This window comes from Ovis aries, chromosome 10 (assembly GCF_016772045.2).
Source record: "Ovis aries strain OAR_USU_Benz2616 breed Rambouillet chromosome 10, ARS-UI_Ramb_v3.0, whole genome shotgun sequence".
NCBI lineage: Eukaryota > Metazoa > Chordata > Mammalia > Artiodactyla > Bovidae > Ovis > Ovis aries.
In genome coordinates, this window is record NC_056063.1 from 36,669,940 (window position 1) to 36,694,971 (window position 25,032).

Below are 25,032 nucleotides of genomic sequence, written 5' to 3' on the forward strand. Positions count from 1 at the left end.
CATCCCTCTGGGTCATCGCAGTGGACCAGCCCAGAGCATCCTGTATCCTGCATCAAACCTGGACTGGTGATTCATTTCACATGATATTATACATGTTTCAATGCCATTCTCCCAAATCATCCCACCCTCGCCCTCTCCCATAGAGTCCAAAAGACTGTTCTATACATCTGTGTCTTTTTTGCTGTCTTGCATACAGGGTTATCGTTACCATCTTTCTTAATTTCATATATATGCATTAGTATACTGTATTGGTGTTTTTCTTTCTGGCTTACTTCATTCTGTATAATAGGTTCCAGTTTCATCCACCTCATTAGAACTGATTCAAATGTATTCTTCTTAATGGCTGAGTAATACTCCATTGTGTATATGTACTACAGCTTTCCTATCCATTTGCCAGATCATGTTTTTATCTTCTTGTTCTAACATACATGTGCTCAGTTGCTCAGTTATGGTCGACTCTTGGCAACCACATGGACTGTAGCCTGCCAGGCTTCTCTATCCGTGGAATTTTCCAGGCAAGAATACTGGAGTGGATTGCCATTTCCTTCTCCATCTACTGTGGATACACACAAGCAAACTCAGCCCCCTGGAGACAGTCTCAGACCCTGGACCCAAAGATGACTGGTCTGTGTATCCCATTATCTGGATGCAGAAGATAGAACACAGAATATTAAAACAGAAAACCCAATGGGAATTTTAGAATTATGCCTTTATTGTAAAATAGTATTTTTGTAAGTATAAAATACCTTCTGAAAATACAGAGGGGAGGCTTTAAGGGACAAAGGTGGTATGGTAGATTTCTGGGCCTGCCCTCTATAGTAAAACTCTCCAGCTCCTCCTCTCAGGAGGTTGTGCCTATTTTTCTGCCCTTGAATGTGCTGTAGCCACAGGGACACTGGCAGATGGAATGTAGGCAGGGGCTTGTGCTGTGTTTGGGGAACAGGCTGCCCTTCTCTGCTATGCTGAGCTCTGAGCTAACCTATGCCAGGTGAGAGATGAGGGCCAGCACCCTAGCTGACACCAGGCCACCAGCCACCTGTCCCAGCCCATCCTGTCCCCAGCAACAGGAGGAAAGCTTGAGAAACAACAAATACTTATTGTTTTAATCCATAAAATGTTGGGATTGTTTGTTACACAGCAAAAGCTCTCTGATGCCGAGGGGTTCTTGTTAAGGATGTATTATTTACATGTGTTTAACTTTATTCCCTTGCTTCCCAGGTGGTGAAGTGGTAAAGAAGTTTCCTGCTAATGCAGGAGATGCAAGTGACACAGCTTCAATCTCTGGGTCAGGAAGATCCCCTGGAGAAGGGAATGGCAGCCCACTTCAGTATTCTTGCCTGGAGAATCCCATGGACAGAAAAGCCTAACAAGCTACAGTCCATGGGGTCACAAAGAGTCAGACATGACTGAGCACACAGACAACTCTATTCCCTAACAAGATCACCAAACTCTCTACAATAAAAAGGGCATAAAGATATTGAGAATGGGAACAAAGGAAAAAGCAGAGAAGATGCCAGCAAATTTCAATAAGAAGATGGAGAACTGACAGAGCTGTGTGAAGTGATTCAGCCAGAGGAGAGGAAGCCACTGCCCGAGCCCCATGGCAGTGTGGCCTTGAGCTGTGGGCTCAGGGCCTGCAGCTCCCTGGGAAGGACCCCTCGGAGGCACTGGAGAGTGGATCATGCCCTGAGCTGTTAGCCCAGGTCCCCTCTCTGCCCTTGGTAGCAAGCAGCTGGCACCTGTTCTCACTAATGGAAACTGAAGATTTATTACTTTGAGAAACTTAACCAAGTAGAGTCCAGACTCAGGAGTCCTAAGTATAATGAAGCACAGACACAGAGGGCAGTGAAGTGAAGGCTGGCGTCCCCAGTCATACTGTGAATAACCTTGGGCACAACTGCCCAAGGGTAAAAACACACAAGAGACTCACCCCCACACCAGTGGACCAGCTGCCACCAGCCTCGAGCCCTGGGGCCCACTCACCCCACTTACCATACAGTATCTAACTGACTTCTGAGGACAAACATAGAGAGAGGCCACCCATATGCTGGAGGAAAAGCCTTTAACATGAAAATGGAGTGCTGGGGGCCAGCACGGGAGATCCCACCCATGACAAGGTCATGCGGAGAGACCTGACAGGCAAGGCAAGTCAGGTCTCAAGGGGTTTTCTGCTTGACCATATACCCTCCAAAAACCAGAGTCTGCCTGCCTTATTGTACTATGCTTTCCACACACCACCACGTTTCTCTGGAAAAAGTTAACTTAGAGCTCCAACTGGTCTCCTGCCTATGAAAGGAATGTCTCAGCTTAAATCCCTCTGTTGGCTCCCTAACTTGCCTGATAGCTGGAGACTTTTACAACTTGTATTTGTTTACAGCCCCCCAACAATGAGAGACACGAAGCTTAAAATACCTTAAAGATATAGAGCCTTTTTAGAGCTAAGAATTAGTTTGGTGAAGTGATTCATTGGTTGAGTTAATGTTTGCCACCAGGCCTCCATATCCTTTATCTTTTAGGCACCTGGGAGGATATTAATCAATGTAATCGGGATGCAGAAATAGGAATATAGTAGTTTTGATGTTAGCAACACTAGACTTCTGAGTTAATTAACTTTCTCTTTGTTATAAATCACTGTACTCCACTTTCTTGTTATAAATTGTTGTGTCCTTGCTATGTAAGAATGTAACTTTATTTAGTGCTTTCTGAGAGTGGCACCAGACTTTGGGAAGAACAACACTATTAAGCTTTCTGGTTGACAGACCCTTATCAGAAAAGGGCCGTAAAATGCTAATTGGCCTTTTGGCCAGAAGATGATGTAAATCACCTAAGACTTGTGTATACAACTAGGTATGCAGAGAGAAAGCCTGGTCTCGATAAGAGTCAAGGCTGCTAATGCTGCATAATTTTGTATTATCCATTGATCTCTATGTACAATCAAAAGTATAAAAGGCTTTTTCCAGACAATAAAGGATGGACCAGTTTCTCAGACCAGCTTCTCGAACTGGTTTTTTGGAAATCTGGCTCCCCCCGTGTCAAATCTCTCTCTCTCTCTCTCTCCCTCTCCTTTTCAGGCTGAATTCCCATCTGGAGCAGGGAGGCTTACCATGTCTACTTACTTGCCCTGGCTTCTAAGACCCATGAGAGAGGGAGCCTAAGGCGGGCCACCCTCTGCTATTCAAACAGGCACCGGTGGCCTAACGTAGATGGTGCAAACCTCTTGTCCTGAGGTTTTATTCGTTTTCCCTGTAAACCAAGTTATTCAGCATCTTTTCTCCACTAAATTTCCCACTACACTATTCTTTCCTAATCTCTCTTTATATTCCTAATTAAAGAGTCCTTTCCCAGACTCCGACTCCATCCCTGCTTCGATTTCCTTGGATCCACCGGGGCTGGACCCCGGCAATGGAGGCCAACTGAGCAAAAAGCCAGAAAAAAAGAGAATACTTACAGAACAGAAAAGACCTCTAGCAAAAAAAAAAAAAAGAGAGAGAGAGAGAGAATTAAAATTTCAATAAAATGGTTGGAACTTACAATTGAGAACATCACCCAGAAAGCAGGATGAAAGGACAAGAAAACAGACAATAGGAGAGAAAATGTAAGAAAACAAGGGGCTCAATTCAGGGACGTCTGACTAAGAGTCACTGAGAGGTGAAGGGGTGATGGACACTTGTGCATTAAAATATAAGAAGATTCCCCAGAACTAAAGGCCAGGAATTACACATATGATGAATGAATGTCAGGTTCTGATGAACTTTCAGAACATCACGGATAAACAGAAGACACGAAATTCCTTCAAGGGTCAAAAACAAAACAACTGCCTATCAAGAACAGAGGATAAAAAGGTTTAATCTCTCAGAAGGGTTTAATCTCTCATTGGCAGGATGACAATTTTTTCAAGGGTCTGAGTGGGATCACCTACCCAGTGGGAAGGGAGCACACAGAAGAGGATGTTTTCAGATGTTTGGGTTATAAGGGAGACTGTGCTCTGTCAGGTGTTGGGAACTAAAGAGGAAAAGCCTCGTGGACAGCAGCCCCAGGGGAGTGGGCAGGGTCAGGGAAGAGGAGTCACTGACTCACTGAGATAGCGAAAACAGCCCCAGAGAGGCTTTACATGACAGGTTAGAACAAATGAGAAGAAACAGTACTAGAAGACGAAGAAAACGGCAATTTTCTTTTCACCCAAGAAATATTATATGAAGAAGTAAAAAGAAAAAAAGCCATCATAATACATTTCTTGGCTCAGTGTAATTATCATTTATGTACTCATAATAACTTAAACATTTATTATTGATTTAACCAGGTTTCCCAGATGGCACAGCTGTAAAGAATCTGCCTGCCAAGCAGGAGACATGGGTTTGATCCCTGGGTCAGAAAGATCCCCTGGAGGAGAAAAGGACAACCCACTCCAGATTCTTGCCGGGAGAATCCCATGGACAGAGAAGCCTGGAGCGCTACAGTCTACAAGGTTGCAAAGAGTTGGACAGGACTTGGTGACTAAATAATAGCAGCAAATTGATTTAACCAAAAACCATACTATAACTCTTGGAATAAGTGGGTTAGAAACATGTGCACTGAGGTCAGACGAGGGCAAGTGGGTTACATCTTCATCTGCCATAATAGAAAGAGAAAAGATACCTCTGGCAGCCTTAAGAAAAGACTAGAAAAGACTAGTTAGAGAAAGATCCTCCAGCAAGAAGGAATGGAGACCAGAGAAGACAAGCAGATAGACATTGGAGAGCTTTTTTAAAATCAACAATCACAAAATAAGAACCTAAAAACTTAACGAGACGTGAATGATAAATAGATTCTTATATAGTCACAATGGATAGTCGCTTATAAAAAGCTGTATCTCAGAATAATTTGAATACTTGCAAAAATATTTACAAAGTCGAGTGAAAAATATGTAAAAATTTATATTCAATATAATGGCCAGAAGAGCTTCCCAGGTGGTACTAGTGGTAAAGAACCCACCTGTCAATACTGGAGACATAAGAGATGCAGGGTCACGATCCCTGGGTCAGAAAGATCCCCTGGAAGAGGGCACGGTAACCCACTCCAGTACTCTTGCCTGGAGAATCCCATGGACAAAGTCTGGTGGGCTACAGTCTATAGGGTGGTCAAGAGTTGGACACGACTGAAGAGACTTAACAATATGCACACACGTAATAGCCATAACATAAATAAACAGAAGCACACGTGGGAAAAAAAAGATAACTTCTGGAACAGATGTTTGTTCTTCTGAAACAAGAACAAGCAGTAAAAAATTTAATTAAATCTTTGGAAGCCACCAGAAAAGAGCTAAACCATGTAAAGTCGGTCTCTGTCCCTGGACGGTGGTATAGGGAGGGGTGGGGCAGAACCAGCTGCTGCTCCTGATTATAAGCTGATGTAATTTGGTGTAATTTAACTTAAAACCACATGCATGTATTGCTTTGGAAAACTGATGTTAAAATACGAGTTCTTAAGAAGTAAAAGCAAAGATCTACTAACCTTTTTTCTCAGGTCGTGTGTATCACTGAAGATGAATTCAATCATGTGCGGCATCTCGATAGACATGCTCAGAGAAAAGCTACCGAATTGAACAGAGAGGTGGCTCAGTCCAACATCCCAATTACTGACCAATTATATGCAGCTCTTCTGTGTAATTTTAAATGATAACTTCAGCTATAAAATGAATGTTCATTGTATAATTAACAGGTTTTGTATTTTGGGTACTAACCTTTGCTTTGTTCCTATTTCCTTTATACAAATCTTCTCCACTGTATCCTGTGAAAAGAAAAATACATACACACAACTAAGTATCTGCTCAGTTTCACCACTAGCATCCAAACACACACACAGAAGTACACAATTTATACAGATGCACAGAAAGCAGGGGGTCTGAACACTGTATGGAAAGCAGCAACAGCAGCCTTGGTGGCGTCTCTGGCGATGGAATTAAGGATGGTTTAAAGTTTCCTCTTTGGCTTATTGGCATTCTTTATGCTTATCAAAATTCTTAATAATGAGCACCAGTACCAGCATAAAATTTAAAGAGACTGAACAGAATAAAAACAGGATGTCATTGAGCATATCTGTGTTTATTCTCTTCATCTCACAGATGTTCAGTTCAGTTCAGTTGCTCAGTTGTGTCCAACTCTTTGTGGACCTCATGATTCGCAGCATGCCAGGCCTCCCTGTCTATCACCATCTCCCAGAGTTCACCCGAACTCATGTGCATCGAGTCGGTGATGCCATCCAGCCGTCTCATCCTCTGTTGTCCCCTTCTCCTCCTGCCCTCAATCCCTCCCAATAGCAGGGTCTTTTCCAATGAGTCAACTCTTTGCATGAGGTGGCCAAAGTATTGGAGTTTCAGCCTCAGCATCAGTCCTTCCAACGAATACCCAGGACTGATCTCCTTTAGGATGGACTGGTTGGATCTCCTTGTAGTTCAAGGGACTCTGAAGAGTCTTCTCCAACACCACAGTTCAAACGCATCAATTCTTCGGTGCTCAGCTTTCTTCCCAGTCCAACTCTCACATCCATACATGACCACAGGAAAAATCATAGCCTTGACTAGACCCACCTTTGTTGGCAAAGTAATATCTCTACTTTTCAACATGCTGTCTAGGTTGGTCACAACTTCCCTTCCAAGGAGTAAATGTCTTTTAATTTCATGGCTGCAATCACCATCTGCAGTGATTTTGGAGCCCCCCCCAAAAAAGTCTGACACTGTTTCCACTGTTTCCCCAGCTATCTGCCATGAAGTGATGGGACCAGATGCCATGATCTTCGTTTTCTGAATGTTAAGCTTTAAGCCAACTTTTCCACTCTCCTCTTCCACTTTCATCAAGAGGCTTTTTAGTTCCTCTTCACTTTCTGCCATAAGGGTGGTGTCATCCGCATATCTGAGGTTATTGATATTCCTCCCGGCAATCTTGATTCCAGCCTGTGCTTCTGCCAGCCCAGCGTTTCTCATGATGTACTCTGCATGTAAGTTAAATAAGCAGGGTGACAATATATAGCCTTGACGGACTCCTTTTCCTATCTGGAACCAGTCTGTTGTTCCATGTCCAGTTCTAACTGTTGCTTCCTGACCTGCATATAGGTTCCTCAAGAGGCAGGTCAGGTGGTCTGGTATTCCCATCTCTTTCAGAATTTTCCAGTTTATTGTGATCCACAAAGTCAAAGGCTTTGGCATAGTCAATAAAGCAGAAGTTACATGTGTCTAAATCCCTAAAGCTCACTACAATTGTGTCTAAATCCCTAAATGTCACTACAACTGACTCTATGGCTCAAAGGTTAGGTTATTTAGATGCTGTTTCTTCCCTCTGCATAAATCACAACAAAGCTGCTGTCACCAAACAGACCTGAAGGTTCTCCTTCAGAGCCCTGTCCTGCTGCCAAGGTGCCACGGTGGCTGGCAGGAAGAAGACCGCACAGGCACCCTGGATGCTCAGCTCCGTGATGTAGGTGATTTTGATCAGGACTTTGGCCTTCGGGGGTAAGTTCCCGATGCTGACAGTGAAGATGTCCTGAAATGGAAGTATATGACTTAGCCTGTGTCACAGAAGCATCTCCATCCTGCGGGTGAGCCCCTCCTGTTACATGAATGGTCTGGTCACAACTTGCCTGTGAGAAGGGGACGTGGCCTCCAGACCAGCACTGGTTGTGCAGAAGAAGAACCCAGAGCCCTTCCCCAGTGGTCTGGGATCAGAGGGGCTGCACCCAGTGGCCTCTGCTCCAGTGGAGACCACCCCACCTGCAACCCTATGGCCTCTCTGTGGCCACACGGCTCTGCCCAGGACGCCTGCCCGCCCCTCCCTGGAGACCACCTCCCCAACCACAAGGCCTCTCTGTGGACACAGTATACCAGCAGGCTCCTGCTGGCTATAGAGCTGGAGCCTGTCATGCCAAGCTTGGCCCTCATTTAACTCTTTTCTAGAAAACACATCATCTTACTTTTCAGAATAATTGCTTTGCTTTCTTTTAGTGAGTATTGCCAATCACTGTGTAAGGAAAAACTTCATGCTTAGTGAGGTCAGAAAGAGGCTGGATCATTTCCACTGAACCCACGTTGGGTGCCTCCTGACATGGCCAAGCCCGTGCTGTTTCACTAAACAGTGCTGCTGTGAAAACTCAGTGTGCTTAGGTTAGGGGTGTATGATATCACGATTAATGTGGATTTGAGGAGTTAATTGTTGTTACCTTTGACATCAAAGTGGGAATAAACAACGAAGACAGGATTATCACACGGCAGCAGTGCTCAGCCTCAAGGGAAGGGTATGGAGGCCAGGGCTTCCTGGAGAGGCGCCACCGGAGGTGTATGGTGGCACTGCTGATACAGGGTCTGGATGGGTGCCAGCTGTCACCCATGTGGTGTCACCCGGGTCCCCTACAGATTCCTAACTTGTCCCAAACCCAAAGGAATGCCGAGTGCTAGGCAGCCAGGTGAACTGAATTTCAGCTGAATCCCTCAGAGGAAGAGGGGACCCATGGTTAGGGCACCTGGGACTCCTGACATAGAGGTATAACTCCTGCAGGCCTTCTTCACAGAGGCACTGTCTCCAGCCTTGCTTTTGGCACTCAAATTTTCTCTTTGTTTTTCCATTAACTTTTAATCTAACCTCTCTTGTTACTTTACCGCTTAAACACTGGGATTCCAAGCTGGGCCTCCACTTGAATAAACAGCACTGCTGCTGCTGCTGCTAAGTCGCTTCAGTCGTGTCTGACTCCGTGCGACCCCACAGACGGCAGCCCACCAGGCTCCTGTCTCTGGGATTCTCCAGGCAAGAACACCGGAGTGGGTTGCCATTTCCTTCTCCAATGCATGAAAGTGAAAAGCGAAAGTGAAGTCGCTCAGTCATGCCCGACTCTTAGCGACCCCATGGACTGCAGCCTACCAGGCTCCTCCATCCATCGGATTTTCCAGGCAAGAGTGCTGGAGTGGGGTGCCATTGCCTTCTCTGGATAAACAGCACTATGGGCCTGTGTAATGCCACCACGCCCCTCTAGGGACCCCAGGGGACCCAGCACTTGGGCACAGGGGCAGCGAGCTCCTTGTGGAACAATCACCTTTTCTTGTTAATCCCCATTCTGAAGATTTATCCCTTAAATCTATTGTAATTTTAATAACTGCCTGCTCCAAACATCACATTTTGACAGTATTCTGGTGATAAGTCCTCCTCAGAGGTGTGTCTGAAGCACATGGCCTGTTTTTACAAATGACTGACATGTCTACACTGGAGAGGCTGCACGCGGCCCAGCACCTGCCTAAGGCATACTTAAAACATTAAAGCAAGAAGTGCATGGATGTGGCCCTGTGGCTCCTCCTCCCAGATCTCCACATCTGACCCTGTGAAGACCTAACCCTAACCATGGACCCAATCCAGGCCCTGCAGATGCGCCTCCCTGAGACATGACTGGTGAAAACTGGATAAACTGCTAAGTGAGCTTAGTTCTGGGGGAAATGTAAATATCTTACCCTTCTATGGGAAGATGGAAATTATGTGCCCACATGGTTTCTTTCTGTTGTCATGTCTGGGGAACGCAGTTCCCAAGGACAGAAATGGCTCTTAGGATCCACTGGCAACCCTGGCCATTTCCTCTTTTATCTAAACAAGCACATGGGTCTCACTAGCCCAACCTCCCTTCCCAACTACATGAAACTCCAGGGCCTAAACCAGTAAAAATGATTCCACTTTCTGGTGAAATTTAGAATTTCATATGCTAAATTTCTAGTGAAAATTAGAATTTCATATTCTAAATCAATTTCCACTGACTTAGATGAACATCAAGTCTTACGGGGGTGTCCTGATCCATCAGGTAGGCGCCGTGGCCTTGACTGATCGCCACTCGGTACTCTCGCTGGGCTGCTTCCTTCTCTTTAATCTGAAAAAGACAATGTTGTACCAGTCACGATATGAACAGTGACTTCAGACTTTAATAAGGAAAACTTCATCAACATTTATTAAAACCCAGGTAAAAACAGAAAGCTAAGCATCCAAGATGAATGAAAACTTACATACAGGGATCATAAGAATGTACTAACAAGAATTTGAATCAGAAAAGGCCAATTGAAGAGGATGCTCTTTAAAAGCTGGGACCAAAATATTTGAGAGTTGATAGTGAAAAGGAAGTTTGGAGCTTTACTCTGAATTAATAAAAAATTAAGTTTGTCTTAAATTTGATAAAATGTGAGTTACTATTGCAACTGTGGACTCAGAACAAACAAAGAATTAATCAACTTATACTTCTTCTGGACATATTTTTCTTCATTCAGCTGGCTTTTATAGAAGGGTACAAAGGATCAGTATTTTTGCAAAAATACATAAAGGGCTTCACCAATTTTCCAATGTGTCTCTCAAACTTTTGATACTGAAACCACTGTTTGTTGAAGTGTCTAGACAAGGAATCTGGACAGGCAGGAACAGGGGCTAGCTAACCAGGGAGGGACGCCAGATGTCTAAATGGAGGCTGGCTATACAAGGGCCTGACTCTTCCAGGAACATCCCGTTTTACGACCAGGCTGCTACTCAGCCCAAAACTAAGGGACTCAGGACGGCCCATCCCACAGAACAGTTGGGGTTCTCCCTTACCTCTCCCACCACGTGCTTCCCATTGATGAATGCCTCGAAACCACACACAGCTGCCTTGTCGTCCAAGGGAAAAACGTATTTTGCCTCAATGGGCACATTACTTTGGTTTGTGTATGTTTGAAAAACAACGACCTGAAGAAGAAAAACCCGTATATTTGATGAAACTGCATGAATGATGTTTGCAGGAACAGCTATTAATGGAAACTGCTGTGCATGTGAGGCCCCAGAGGTCAGAACCCCATCCAAGTCACTGCCTTTGATGATGCACAGGCACCAAAAGGAAAGAAATTTTAGGTAAAGATGATGGAGGATTTTTACTAGGACTTACAACAGAAACTAATATACTGTACACATTTTTGACATCTTAATCTTCCTCGTTCAAATGCAACTAGTGTTTGAGTTCAGTTTAGTTGTTAAACTGAAAACATTAAGCTTACTCCGAGAAGTCCAGAGTGGACTATGTACAGCCAAGTTCCCTGCTGCCGGCCTGTGTGGACACTCAAGTCAAACTACAGGCCAGCTATCCAGAAATGAGAGGAAGGTTCACGGCTGTACCACGAGTTATGTGTGGGGCAAACTTCTCCATGGAAAAGCCTTATCAAACAGTGTCTAATCCACAGTGACACATGGAGGACACAGGCCACTCCTGCAACACTTGTGTGCACCGGGACCCTCACGTTCACTATGCAGAACAGCCACCACTGACGGGCAGCCCAGCATTACTGTCTCATCTGCACCCAAGGAAACCACCGTGGAATGGCCACCACCAACAGGCAGCCTAGTGTTACCGTCTCATCTGCACCTGAGGAAACCACTGCGGAATGGCCACCACCGATGGGCAGCCCAGTGTTACCGTCTCATCTACATCCAAGGAAACCATCGGAGAATAGCCACTACCGACGGGCAGCCCAGCATTACCATCTCATCTACACCTGAGGAAACCACCACATTGACCAGGCTGGAGAAGGATAAGCACGAACTCCAAACTGGGCTCTCAAACCCCAGGGCTCTGCTGCAGTCAACACCAGTTCCCCCACAACTCAATCCATCCCAGTCGAAATGACGAGTTCAGACTGGTCTTTATCATATTGTTCAGTGCCTCCTCATTCAAACAACAGTACAAGCACTCACCCTGTGGAGTCTGGGAAGAACTGACATGCAGGTGAAGCCTGAGTCACAGGAAGTGGCAGTCATGGGCTCACAGCTACTACATGGCCCCAAAGAGAGGAGCGCCTGTAGTGCCCTGCCTGGAGTCCACACCTGGGTCCTTCCCATAGCCGGACACGGTGCCCCCAGCGGCTTCAGGGCTGTGGGGGTGGGTCAGCACGGGCAGGGGTGGAGGTCAGACACACCCACGTGGTGTCAGCCTCAGGGGTGACAGGTAGGCTCTTCCCCGCCCCACCCCCGCCTTTCCCAGGCAGATGCTCACTAAAGACCAGCCCCACTTCCCTCTGAAGGACCACAGCCAGTCTCTCCCGCCAGCCCGTCTTCCTCCCCCTGCAGGCCTTGCTCCAGCCTACATCCCTGCACGGTGTGCTCCTGGACAGACCTGTGTCTCCTAGCTGGTCATCCTGACTGTCCTCAACTTGGGGAGGAGGGTGGGGGCCGGAGTAATCCCGTGAGAACACAGCTCTGACAGGTCACTGCAAATGTCTTCCAAAGGCTCACACCGCGTGTCTGTCTGTGCCTGACAGGAGTGCCTGCCACCTCCTCATGCACTTCCAACCACGGACCCCTCACACTGCTCCTCAGGGGCCCCCACCCTCCATGCTGATCCTCAGTATCCCTTCCACCCTGCTCCTTGGTGCCCCCACTGCTCCTCAGTGCTCCCCTACCCCCTCTTCACCCTGATCCTCGCTGCACCCCATGTTAGGTGCACTCCTGCCTCAGGGCCTTTACACATGCCCTTCTACCACCTGGAATGGGCACCTCAGATGTCCCTTCTCAGGAGGACTTATTGGCCACCGTGTTCACCAATCCATCCCCTCCTATCTGCCCTGGTTTTCTCTCCAGCAGGCCCATGTTACATATTTGATTTATTTCCCGAGTTCACTGCCTGGTTCTGCTCTACCAGGCAGGCTTGCCTTAGGCTGCTCCTTGCGGTTCACCTAGAGTTTAGGATGGCCCCGGGGCACACACTGGGTGCTCAATGAACAAACAAATTTTAGAAATGTACATGTTTAGTTCATGCAACTGTAATCCATTCTTATGTATGATTTACGTTCATTTAGTTTAAGCATCACAAAACCACGAAGAACATACCTGGGCTACAAAGTCTATTATTTTCCCCTTGATATGAACATCCTCCAGAGGAACTGAATTTCCAGAGCCATCCTGGAGGCCGGCCTTGATGTCGGGGAAAGGCATGCTGCCTGGAAGCTGGTGATCTGAAAGTCAGAAACATTCATATCAGCTTTGAAAGTCTTCCCTCCACTGTGTGTTTCTGTCACTTTGACCTTTATTCCTTCCCCTTCCCTTCAAACCTTACATTTTAGGGTAAGTGGACAAATAGCATTTTATGATTTTCAGTCACCATTTCTGAAAAGTTAACCCACATGAGATGGGGTGAGGGAAGCATTCCCAATGGGCATGCTGTCTTTTCAAAGTCTACCAACTATGCGGCGTCATCTTGCAAATTCAGAGTTTAAACATACACAAGTACACACAGGTCTTCAGAACACCTATTAAGTGTATCTCAAGTATGAATCTGGGTTTCTGCACCCCCTGCTCAGTCAGCGTCATCACTGTGCCATAGAGCTGCAGTGACGGGAGGTCTCTCAGACTTCAGTCCCAGGAAGCCCCTGTCCTCACAAGTCACGTGGGGATGGTGCCGGACTGGGCTAGAGAGGCAGATAAACTCTCATGAGATACACACTTAATGACTCCCAGAGGAAAACAGGGGTCATGTTCTACATGAAGCCATATATTTCTGATAAAAAATAATTTGATCACAGTTTAAAATGCTGATGTGTTTTTAAATGCTATCAATTAATATTATACTAGTTTGAATTTACAATTTTCTGAGAAGCAGTCACCTTCTGCTGACACACAAGCTGCACATGGCGACTTTGCAGCCCCTTCACCGTAATGCAGGTGTTGATGTCATTCCCACAGGGGAGAAGCTGAGCCCAGAATTATCAGGTTTGTCTGAGATTGCATAGCCTGGTAACTGGCAAGCTTCTGAACTCTAAGGCTGTGTCTTCTGCACTACGACACCCAGACTTGGTTCAGGGGGGCGGTAGCTCAGCCTCAGTGCGTTAATGAAGTAACAGGGGGCTCTGATATCACCCAATCTCTCAATCACCCCGGGTTTTGTTTTTATAAAATAAAAAAGGAAATTAAGTATTTATGTAAGAAATCAGAGATATAGTTACCAAACATGAATACAAATTTCACTGAAAATACAATGTTTAAGTTCTATAAACATCACAGAGAAAAGCAGTCAAAAAAGCCATCTTACCTTCAACTGCTGAAAAATTTGAAAACTCAGGCCTGTCTTCCTCTAATTCCGTATTATCACAAGGGTTAAAGTCCTTTATTTCATCTCCAGGTACAGAAAATTTAACAATATATTTCATTTTAACCTGATTGGTTTTGTATACAACAAATTCGTCATCCTAGAGAAAACAGAAGTTTAATAATAAAGGAAAAAAACTTTATTGGCAAATGTTTTCATAAAAGCAGAATTTCATGTTTGTTAATTTGGAAACTGTTGAATTCAGACAGTAGCTATACAGTAATTATTTAAACTTAAACATATTTGATAAAAACAGGAGCCTGTCTGTCTGCCTCGACAGAAATACCTCAAAGTCCGAGCTGACCATATCCGTTCCCCGCACCCCATGGACGCTGTTGTACTCAGGCGGTGCCTCTGTCAGGGAGAAGTCTCGCTTGTGCAGGTCCATGCACCTGCCAAGGGCGACATCACAGACGACCAGGAGTCGGGTGCCATCTGTCTGTCCAGGGTGCGAGTACTTGATGCTTGTACTGCACATCACAGGAAGTAAGCACATATGTGTTTTACTTTACAGTTACATGGCAACACTATTTTATACATGCAGGAAAACCAGAATCCAAATGACTTTGCTAGTAGATTATTCCAAATTTTACTGTTATTGAAGTATCTCTGAAGATTCCATTTAGAACTCTATTTACTTATTTATTTAAAATGTTTACGTAAAACACACATTTACTGCTCCTCTGCTGTGCTAGGCAGCTCTTTATCAGCTACTAAAATGTACAGACTGAGGAAAGAGAAGGAAGAAGCCCACCTGATAAGAAGAAAAAGTGGATTAATTCCTGGCACTGAAGTTCAGAAAGAACATGAAATGCCATGTAAGAACTGGTCAAGGGACAAACAATGCTGCACCCTCATGAAGCCTTCTGGATCCAAGTGGAAAAACAAAATGTCTAGTGATGCCCAAACAAGCAATTTCATTTAACTTTCTTAGGAACCAACCAACAGCTTTAATAAAATAACATTTGTGTCAAAAGTTCAGGCTGGGTGCCTTGGGGGGTACTGTTGAGGACACACCTCTAAAACTTGCACTTCTGTTTGTGCTAATGGGTGCCCTATATTTATAAACACAGGACCCCGACTACCCTACCCTCCTCCTGCTATCTATTCCCCTTCCCCTCGGCCCCCACCTCCCTCCTCGCCCCTCACCATCAGCAACTGTCTCTCTGGCTTGTCTGCGAACCAGCTCTCAACCTACTGCAGTCTGGTCTGTTTGCACTTCCTCACTAAAACCCTACTGTGCATATCCATTGAGGACTTCAATTTGGTTAAATTCAACTGACTGGAGTTTGCCTTTTTGAAAAATATTTTAACATATGAAAGTGCTTACTTGGAAATACTTTGTACATAGGAAAGCATTTATTCTATAAATGTTAAGTCTCAAGAATAATAAGACAGCTATCGTAGCTGCCGCCAGCTCAGGAAAAAGAGCATTATTAATCTTGTCTGTCTTTCTCGGTGTCAGCACACAGGCACATACCCCTCGGTAATAACGTTATGTGGACAGAGTCACTCTGTGGTCTGGTCCTAAGGCTCATCCATTTGACACACGCAGCTGGAGGGCATCTGGTTAACCCACCCGCGCACATACACACATGGAAACGTCGGACCACACCAGCACAACACCCACCCCACTGTCCAATCCCCACTTGTCTACGTATTATCAGTATTTATTAGGGTGGTGATTCTCAGCCCAGATTGTGTGTTAAAGTCATACATGGAGCAGAGAAACTACTGGGAGCCCAATCTCGGCCCCTGAGTCCCTGACTGAGCTGATCTGAGTGAACTCTGCACCAGCACTGTCTGAAAGCTTGTGGGTGATTCCACATGCAGCCAGGATGGGGTGCACTGCCCCCTAACCACCGAGTCACATCATCACAGCTGCTCTTCAGCTCCATGAGATGACCGGACCCTTTTCCAGGAGGGGAGACTCACCAACACCTAAAGGTGTTGACATGTCTTTCGATACAACAGTGTGAAATGGTCTCATTCTTTTTTGATTTGCATGTTCTTGATCACTAATTTCTTCAAGTGTGTCCATACATGTTTCCTTTTCATATCTTTTGCCCTTTGCTTACTGGGTATTCCTCCTCTCATTGATTTGGGGGACTCCTTAAATTCCTGGATAGTCATCCTCTGTCCTGGGCCTGAACCTGTCATTTTCTTAGTTTTGTGACCTGAATGCAAGTTACTTAAACTCCATGAATGTGTTTCATCTTCATAAAATGATTCCCAGTACCACTGTGAGGTTATCAAACAACGTACTTGAAGCACTAAACCTGATGCTTAGTAAGTTCAATATGCTGTAGCTGAAATGAAGGTATTATTAGATATTATCAGATATTATTCCAGGCCCTGTCTGTGAGCGAGGTCATGTGCTAGAGAAATCAGGACCACCGGCTCTGGAGAAGACAATGTTCTGTGTGGCTTTCGGCAAGTCACCCCCTCTGTCCCACAGTGTTCTCATCTGTGATCGGGGTGGGAGTCACAAGGCCTGATCGCACAGGTTTGCTGTGAGACTGAGTGAGTAAATACAGGTAAAAGCTCTTAGGATAGTACAATCACTAAGATGATTTCAAATATAATTTTCCCAAATATCCACCACAAGACAGGCTTCTACAATATACTGAGAAAACTGGCTGCTTTAATTATCTGTTCTTGGTGAGAAATCCTCACCAAGCAAAGACAGGTGAAAACTTGGTAAAAACCTGTAGCAAGTATTGGTCACGTCTCCTTGGTGACGGGTGTGTATGATGTGATTAAAAAGATATGGTACTGACCTGAGTGAATTGCTGAAATATATCCCACTCCCAAGATTTCCAATGTCTGTTCTCTTCATGCCACGATCTTCAACTACTTTGGGTAAAAGCAACCCACTGGAAAAGAACATTATAGTGATTTACTAGAAAAAAGGAATCTTTCATTATAGCCTCACAATTCTGGCCAAGAAAGGAGCTATTTAACGACTTCTGTGAAACAAACCAGACACAGACAAACACTACAAGACTTCACTAGTATGTGGAATCTGAAAAGTCGAACTCATAAACCTAGAGAGTAGAGTTGTGGTTTCCAGGGGCTACAGGTGGGGGAAGCTACAGGGGGTGGTGCTAGTAAAAAATCACGAACTTCCAGTTACAAGACAAAAACACTCTGGGGATGCAATGCCCATAGTGGTAACTGTTTGTGATGATACTGTACACCGGAAGTCTGCTAACATAGTATTAAATCTTCTGTACTCACCACAAGAAAAAGAAAAGGTAAGGCTATGAGATGACAGATATGCTAATTAACTTGATTGCGGAGATCTTTTCATAATAAATACGTATATTAAACCATCACATTGTACAACTTTAAGAAATCATGTTGTACAACCTAAAGATATACAATTTTTATTTGTCAATCATAACTCAACAAACCTGGAAAAAATATACCAACTGAAAGTCAATAAATAAATAATTAGCATGAAGTGAAAAGAAAAATGTATTTCAAAGTAACCTCAGAGTAGGAATTCCAGGTGCCATTGAAATGGACAGCCAACACTGTTTTTCATCACCATCTGGACTGGCTGGCCAGCTAGCCATTGCCCACCCTCAGGCTGGGCCCCTGAAGGGCTCAGCAGAACAGCCATGAGGCCAAGGCTGACTGTACTCCCATTGCAAGTTCCTGCTTTCTAGAACTCTCTGCAATCAAACAAACCAGATTATTTCGGGAAGGTGGGAGAAGAGAGACTCCTGTCTTTTATTACATCTGAAGTTTATGTTCTGTGTTAAGAAATAGAATTAATTTTGTAAAATGGCTTTGGGGATGTACTTAAAATAATCTTTCTTACTCAAAGATTGTTTTTACTGCTTCATTTTATTTTAAATTTTCAAATCTTCACTCCACTTGGAGTTTGTGTGAGGAATGAAGTAAAGATCCAACTTTATATTTTTTTCCAGACAGTTAACCATTTATATCCATATATGGTACTGAAGAAAATAAACTTTTCCCATAGAGATAAAAGCTAATTTTATCATATATTAAAGCCCCTATGTTTTTGCATTTATTTGTGGATTTTTATTTTGCTGCCTCATCCATTTCTCACCTCACTGTTTTACCCAGTAAAGCTTTATGTTTTTAACATCTGACTGGTTAATCCTCTCTGGTTATCCTTCTTTTTCAGAATTACCCTGGTAAATTCAAATTAAAAAAATATATAGGCTATAGAATCAGCTTTTCTTTTCTTAAAAAAAATCTTATTAGTAGGTTTATTACTTATTTATTTATGGCTGTGCTGGGTCTTTGTTGCTGCTCATGGGCTTTCTCTAGTTGCAGCGAGCATGGGCTACTCTCTAGTTGTGGTGCACGGCTTTCTTACTGCAGTGGCTTCTCTTGTTGCGGAGCATGGGCTTTGGCGTGGACAGGTTTTAGTAGTTGCAGCTTCTGGGCTCTAGAGCACAGGCTCAATAGCTGTGGTGCATGGGCTTAGTGGCTCCTCACCATCTGGAATCCTCTCATATCAGGGACTGAACCCGTATCTCCTGCACTAGCAGGCAGATTCTTTACCCCTGAGACACCAGGGAAGTCAACTGTTAGTATTCTTATTGTGATAGCACAAAATGCATAGGCCAATTCAAGGAAAACTTGTATCTTTCTTTTTTCTTTTTTTATTTTTTTAATTTTAAAATCTTTAATTCTTACATGCGTTCCCAAACATGAACCCCCCTCCCACCTCCCTCCCCATAACATCTCTGTGGGTCATCCCCATGCACCAGCCCCAAGCATGCTGTATCCTGCGTCAGACATAGACTGGCGATTCAATTCTTACATGATAGTATCCACGTTAGAATGCATTCTCCCAAATCATCCCACCCTCTCCCTCTCCCTCTGAGTCCAAAAGTCCGTTATACATATCTGTGTCTATTTTGCTGTCTTGCATACAGGGTCGTCATTGCCATCTTTCTAAATTCCATATATATGTGTTAGTATACTGTATTGGTGTTTTTCTTTCTGGCTTACTTCACTCTGTATAATTGGCTCCAGTTTCATCCATCTCTTCAGAACTGATTCAAATGAATTCTTTTTAACCGCTGAGTAATACTCCATTGTGTATATGTACCACAGCTTTCTTGTCCATTCATCTGCTGATGGACATCTAGGTTGTTTCCATGTCCTGGCGATTATAAACAGTGCTGCGACGAACATTGGGGTACACGTGTCTCTTTCAATTCTGGTTTCCTCAGTGTGTATGCCCAGCAGTGGGATTGCTAGGTCATAAGGTAGTTCTATTTGCAATTTTTTAAGGAATCTCCACACTGTTCTCCATAGTGGCTGTACTAGTTTGCATTCCCACCAACAGTATAGGAGGGTTCCCTTTTCTCCACACCCTCTCCAGCATTTATTGCTTGCAGATTTTTGGATCGCAGCCATTCTGACTGGTGTGAAGTGGTACCTCATTGTGGTTTTGATTTGCATTTCTCTAATAATGAGTGATGTTGAGCATCTTTTCATGTGTTTGTTAGCCATCCGTATGTCTTCTTTGGAGAAATGTCTATTTAGTTCTTTGGCCCATTTTTTGATTGGGTCGTTTATTTTCCTGGAATTGAGCTGCATAAGCTGCTTGTATAAAAATATGGAACGCTTCATGAATTTGCGTGTCATCCTTGCGCAGGGGCCATGCTAATCTTCTCTGTATCGTTCCAATTTTTTAGTATATGTGCTGCCGAAGCGAGCACAAAACTTGTATCTTTCTAATCAGCTTGTCTTTGGGTTCTTCTGAAGCAGTTAAAGCTTTTTCCAGGGGGAGCCTGCATGTTTATAAGTCTTTGGTAGGGGATTTAACTAAGATCTAGATTTAACCATGCTTTCCCTTGCTCCTTGTGACTTCAGTTTCAACTCCAATATTAAGTGTTATTCAAAGCTAACAGAAATTAGAGCTATGTTTTGAATACATAATTCATGGCATCTGGGAGTTCTAATTTCTAGACTGTCTTTGAGTTAGATACACAGAGAAGAGTCAGGACATAGAGAATCCCCTTTCTTCAAGAAGCAATTTGTTTCCATGCACTGCACTTTAAAATATATAATAAATAACATATGACTTAAATTACATACTTAACTATAAAGTGTTCCATTTTCTCTGCAATTCAATAAGCTGGCTGACTTTAATGGAATAGATCCACGTACTACAGAAAAAAAGTCTAACTGTGAGCTGAAAAGTCTGGAAAATAGAGATGGTGTGCTCTTACCGGGACAGGATTCCCATGAAGCTCTGCACAGGAGACCCATGCAGCAAGTGCCTGACATTGCCAAGGTGGCCCTGGAACTCTGTGGTTTCACTCACTCTGCCAACTCTAAATATCTGCAAGATGTCCACTGGACTCTTACTGTAGAATTAGAAGAAAACCTTGAGATTACATAATTGAAAGCACAATAAAAAATTGTTAGCAGCAGAAAACCCCAAACTGCCCAAATGTCCATTATTAGAGAACTGATTCAATGAATCACAATGCAACATTTCTTGGAAATACTATGCAGCCATTAAAAAATACTCTCTTAAAAATAAGTAAGGATGTGAAACAAAACTTACAGTAAGATGTAAGTGTTATTAGTAGGTTATAAAACATCATGCAAAATATCCCATATTTTATCAAACATAAAATATACAGAATATACGAATTGAATATGTTCCTTCATTCATGCATTCATTCAACGAACATACTCTGCAATCATTCAACAAACATACTATGTGCTAAGTACTCTACCAGCAACAGAAATAAGAAAACCCGTCTCAGCCTTGCCAAGCCGACACCCTGACGAGACAAGGTCAAGAAGGTAATAAACAGCTGACCTTCTGTGCTGCTTAGCGGTCCAGCCAGGTTCAGAGAGAGATCCAAAACATGTTTCTTCACCTTAAAATCTTAATTTGAGTGGATTTTCCCGTGTAATACCCTTTAGCACTCAAACACTGCATTTGTGAACAAACTCCAGTACTCTCTCATCTCAATTTTTAGAATTTAATTCTCTGCAACAGTAGGTGAACTTGGAATGGACTGCAACAGTGGGGAGTGTTTAAGCACAGAACACAGCTCTGAGCCCTATTATAGACACAGAAGTAAGTATCTGTCATCACACCGTGATTACCCTGCAGTGAGGATTAATTATCTAGGTGTGTGAAGATCTGCTCTACCAGAATCTGAAGCAGGCTAAAGAGCAGACCCTCACCTATCTCCTGTAATCCTACCTGTGATTATTCTGCAGCACCTCTTCTCTTACTCTCAAAAATTCTTCAGTGTTCGGTTCAACATGCTCAATTTTGCATCTCAAAGCTCGGTATTTGGCAAGAGACGGTGGGTTGGGTTTGGCCAAATTAGTTTCACAGACATTAACCATGTCTCTTATTAGCTGTAAGTAGAAATGATTACAGTCATTTCTACTGCATTTCTCAAAAAGGTTGAATCAGCTTTTTTCACCACCAACAAACTCAGTATGAGCAAAGAAAGAAACCCAGATAAACTGCAAAAACCGCCAAATATTCGCAATTCACAACACAGATTAAGCTTCTTAACAAAGGTCCTAAAAACCATGAATAAAAACATCAAGACCCAAGAGAGAGAGGCAAAGGACACGAACAGACAGTCCACAAAAGAAGAAACACAAACATCCCTAAAACATCTGGAAAGGTGCTCAGACTCACTACACCGAAGCCCTTTCTAGTCCATATACATGACAGGAAACGGAAACTGTCATTCACCGGCCGTGAGAGGCCAGCACAGAGAAACCCTCAGGGAACCGGACAAAATCACCCCAGTTACTGACGTGTTTATTCTTTAGAGCTGCACTTCTCCCTTGGGGAGTGCCTCTCAGAGATGCCTCTGCGCAAGAACAAGACACCAGACACACAGAGCGTTTACTTCCCGTGGCATCGTTCACTGTGTCTGGCAGGGATGGGTGGAGGATGCCCACCCAGGGGCATGTCCCACTGTGGACCAGAATGAGGGTGGTCTCCACACTCAGAGTACATTATGTCGGGTAAAGAAAACAGGTGTAGGACAGTGAAGAGGGTATATGACTTTTTACATAGAAAAAGGGGGAAGCACTAAGTATGTTTGTTCATTTTCACATTTATTTGCATAAAGTAATGGTGCAGACAAACAGGAAACTAACAAGCATGGTTATGTGCTGGGGAAGAGGAGCTGGAATAGGGGTGGTGAGGACAGGGTGAAACAGAGTACAGCTTTTAAATATAATTTTGACTTCTGAATCATGAGGATGTGTGACCTACTGAAAATACAGAATCCAGGTTAACAGTATTTGGGTGAGCAGCACACACACCCTCTCAGTAGCAAAACCAGGAACTGAAGTTACACTCAGTGTTGAGGAAATCATGGAACTTTAAACATGGAGGTCCTTCGTCATCTCATTCACTAGCTCATCTCATTTGTTGGTTCCTCATATATTTTGGATTATAGACTCCTCTGGGAATCTGTGCGTGCATGCATGCTAAGTCGCGTCAATCATGTCCTTTACCACTAGCACCACCTGGGAATCTGTGGGAAGCTGTAATTTCCCCCAAACATGCAAAATTTAACATCTACAAACTCCTCTGAAGTCTAGAGATTATGGATCTCTGATTTTGTCCCGAATCCTTCATGCTCAGATGCAGCAACCCAGAGTCAGAGGGTGCTGACTCACCCGGGACAGGGTGAGCCCTGTCTGCCTTCCTGCTGTTCTCTGTGAAAGAACAGCTCCTTCCCCCACTTCTGAGCAGTCTCAGTAATTCTGTTCTCCTCAGCAAAAACTGGCTTAGCCATGCACACATGACTCGCTTCTGGCTAAAGAAATAGCCAAGACCTGGCAGCAACCCATGCCCATTGACAGATGAATGGATAAAGGTGTAATACATATATACAATGGAATACTGCTGCTGCTGCTAAGTCGCTTCAGTCATGTCCGACTCTGTTCAACCCCATAGATGGCAGCCCACCAGGCTCCCCCGTCCCTGGGATTCTCCAGGCAAGAACACTGGAGTGGGTTGCCATCTCCTTCTCCAATGCATGAAAGTGAAAAGTGAAAGTGAAGTCGCTCAGTTGTGTCCGACCTCAGCGACCCCATGGACTGCAGCCTTCCAGGCTCCTCCGTCCATGGGATTTTCCAGGCAAGAGTACTGGAGTGGGGTACTCAGTCATAAAGAAGAATAAAATAATGCCTAAAATAATGCCATTTGCAGCAACACGGATGCAACTAGAGATTATCACACTAAGTGAAGTAAGTCAGACAAACACAAATATCTATGATGTCACTTGTATGTGGAATCAATATTGTTGTTGCTCAGTTGCTAAGTCATGTCCAACGCTTTGTGACTCCATAGACTCCTCTGTCCATGCCTGTGACATGCCAGGCTCCTCTGTCCATGAAACTTCTCCGGGCAAGAACAGTGGAGTGAGTAGCCATTCCCTTTTCCAGGCGATCTTCCCAACCCAGGGATCAAATCCACGTCTTCTGCATTCAGGTAGATTCTTTACTGTCTGAGCCACCAGGGAAGCCAAATGAACTTATTTATGGAACATAAACAGACTCACAAACATAGAAAATAAACTTATAGTTACAAAAGTGAAGGGATAAGTTAGGAGTCTGGAATTAACAGATACATACCCTTACATATAAAAGAAATAAAAAGTCAAGGATTTACTGTAGCATATGGAGCTATATTCAACATCTTACAGTACCTATCATGGAAAAGAATCTGAAAAAGTACATGTGTGTATATATATGTGTAAAATATATATATATATATATAGCTATGTGTATATATAAAACCTAGCCACTTTGCTGTACACCTGAAACTAAGACTATATTATAAATGAACTATACTTTAAAAATAATTAAAACAAGAAAAATAAGAGGGTACTGGGGGCATCCTCCAAGAGACATAAGAAGAAACCATCTAGGAGCGATGCTGTGAGCTGATGGGAAGGGGAGCTGGCAGGGGCGGGGGAGCCATTCCTGCAGGAAGCACAGAGGTGGGAAGAGGCCAGGCTCCAGTGAGGTCGCAGCCTTGAGTGAACTGGACCTGTGGCCACCCCACAGCTGCACTTCTCGTCCTACAGGGTGACAAGCTTCCTCATTGTTCAAGTCAGGAGCAGCTTTCTGTTTCTTCTAGGAAATAATCCTACTTATCTCCTGATCCGGAAAGTCATTTCACAACATAGCAATTTTGAAAATTCTTTTTGTGTGTGTTTGAGTGTATGTGTGTGTGTGTCGGGGGGGGACTGTGCTGGGTCTTCCTTGCAGGCTTCTCTAGATATGGCGTGCAGGCTTAATTGCCTAGGACCAGGTACAATCTTAGTTCCAAGGCCAAGCACTGAACCCACATCCCCTGCATTGGAAGGTGGATGCTTAACCACTGGACCGTCAGGAAAGTCCCCAGCGTAACAATTCTAAACACTTGCTTCTGCACCACTCTTCCAACACAGGCTCTTTTGGGAGTGTGATTCAGGTAACTTCCGTAAGGACCTCAATTACCCCCAAATGGCTCAACTGTTTGTTTTTCAGGAATCTTGAGAGCCAAATTTTGTGATCCAGTGTTATCTCAGTCAGATGTGAAAGATCCCTCTCCCCTGTCCCCACAAAGTGTAAACTGAACCCCAAGGTGCAGAGGCTTACCTGGCACAGGTCCTCCTTCTTGGCCAGCAGGCTCAGGCTGACCTTCTCAGCCACAGCAGCTCTGTGAGGGATTAATCTGTAGAACTCGGTCAGCAACGTTTGCAGTTGCTCCTGTGTTTCTCCATTTCTCATTGCTTGCTTTACCAGGAGGAGAATTCCCTCTGCCTTGCTCACCTTTAAATAGAAGATGACACATGATTATTAAAATTTAACTTGATAATCTAGAAAAAGTAAAGTAACTTGTATAAAAATACTTAAAATGGTTCTTAGATACATCATGACTATTAGCTTTCG

At 44.0% G+C, this 25,032-nt stretch overlaps 1 protein-coding gene and 1 non-coding gene across 5 annotated transcripts in view; both read right to left on the reverse strand.

The window, feature by feature from the left end:
* Positions 1 to 25,032, reverse strand: part of PARP4 (poly(ADP-ribose) polymerase family member 4) — a 74,935-nt gene that overhangs the window by 34,947 nt on the left and 14,956 nt on the right. For all 4 annotated transcript variants that reach the window (XM_042254928.2, XM_012184734.5, XM_060394506.1 and 1 more), the window contains exons 9-20: positions 24,739 to 24,912; positions 21,317 to 21,477; positions 20,322 to 20,459; positions 16,875 to 16,970; positions 14,381 to 14,564; positions 14,038 to 14,194; positions 12,840 to 12,964; positions 10,578 to 10,709; positions 9,784 to 9,870; positions 7,350 to 7,514; positions 5,720 to 5,766; positions 5,491 to 5,569 (exon numbers count right to left, since the gene is read on the reverse strand). In XM_042254928.2, the coding sequence (XP_042110862.1) occupies positions 5,491 to 5,569; positions 5,720 to 5,766; positions 7,350 to 7,514; positions 9,784 to 9,870; positions 10,578 to 10,709; positions 12,840 to 12,964; positions 14,038 to 14,194; positions 14,381 to 14,564; positions 16,875 to 16,970; positions 20,322 to 20,459; positions 21,317 to 21,477; positions 24,739 to 24,912 (1,545 nt within the window). The remainder of the gene's footprint in view (positions 1 to 5,490; positions 5,570 to 5,719; positions 5,767 to 7,349; positions 7,515 to 9,783; positions 9,871 to 10,577; positions 10,710 to 12,839; positions 12,965 to 14,037; positions 14,195 to 14,380; positions 14,565 to 16,874; positions 16,971 to 20,321; positions 20,460 to 21,316; positions 21,478 to 24,738; positions 24,913 to 25,032) is intronic.
* On the reverse strand, positions 19,700 to 19,808 carry LOC114116740 (U6 spliceosomal RNA). Its single transcript, XR_003590567.1, has one exon. It is a non-coding gene; the product is annotated as a U6 spliceosomal RNA (small nuclear RNA).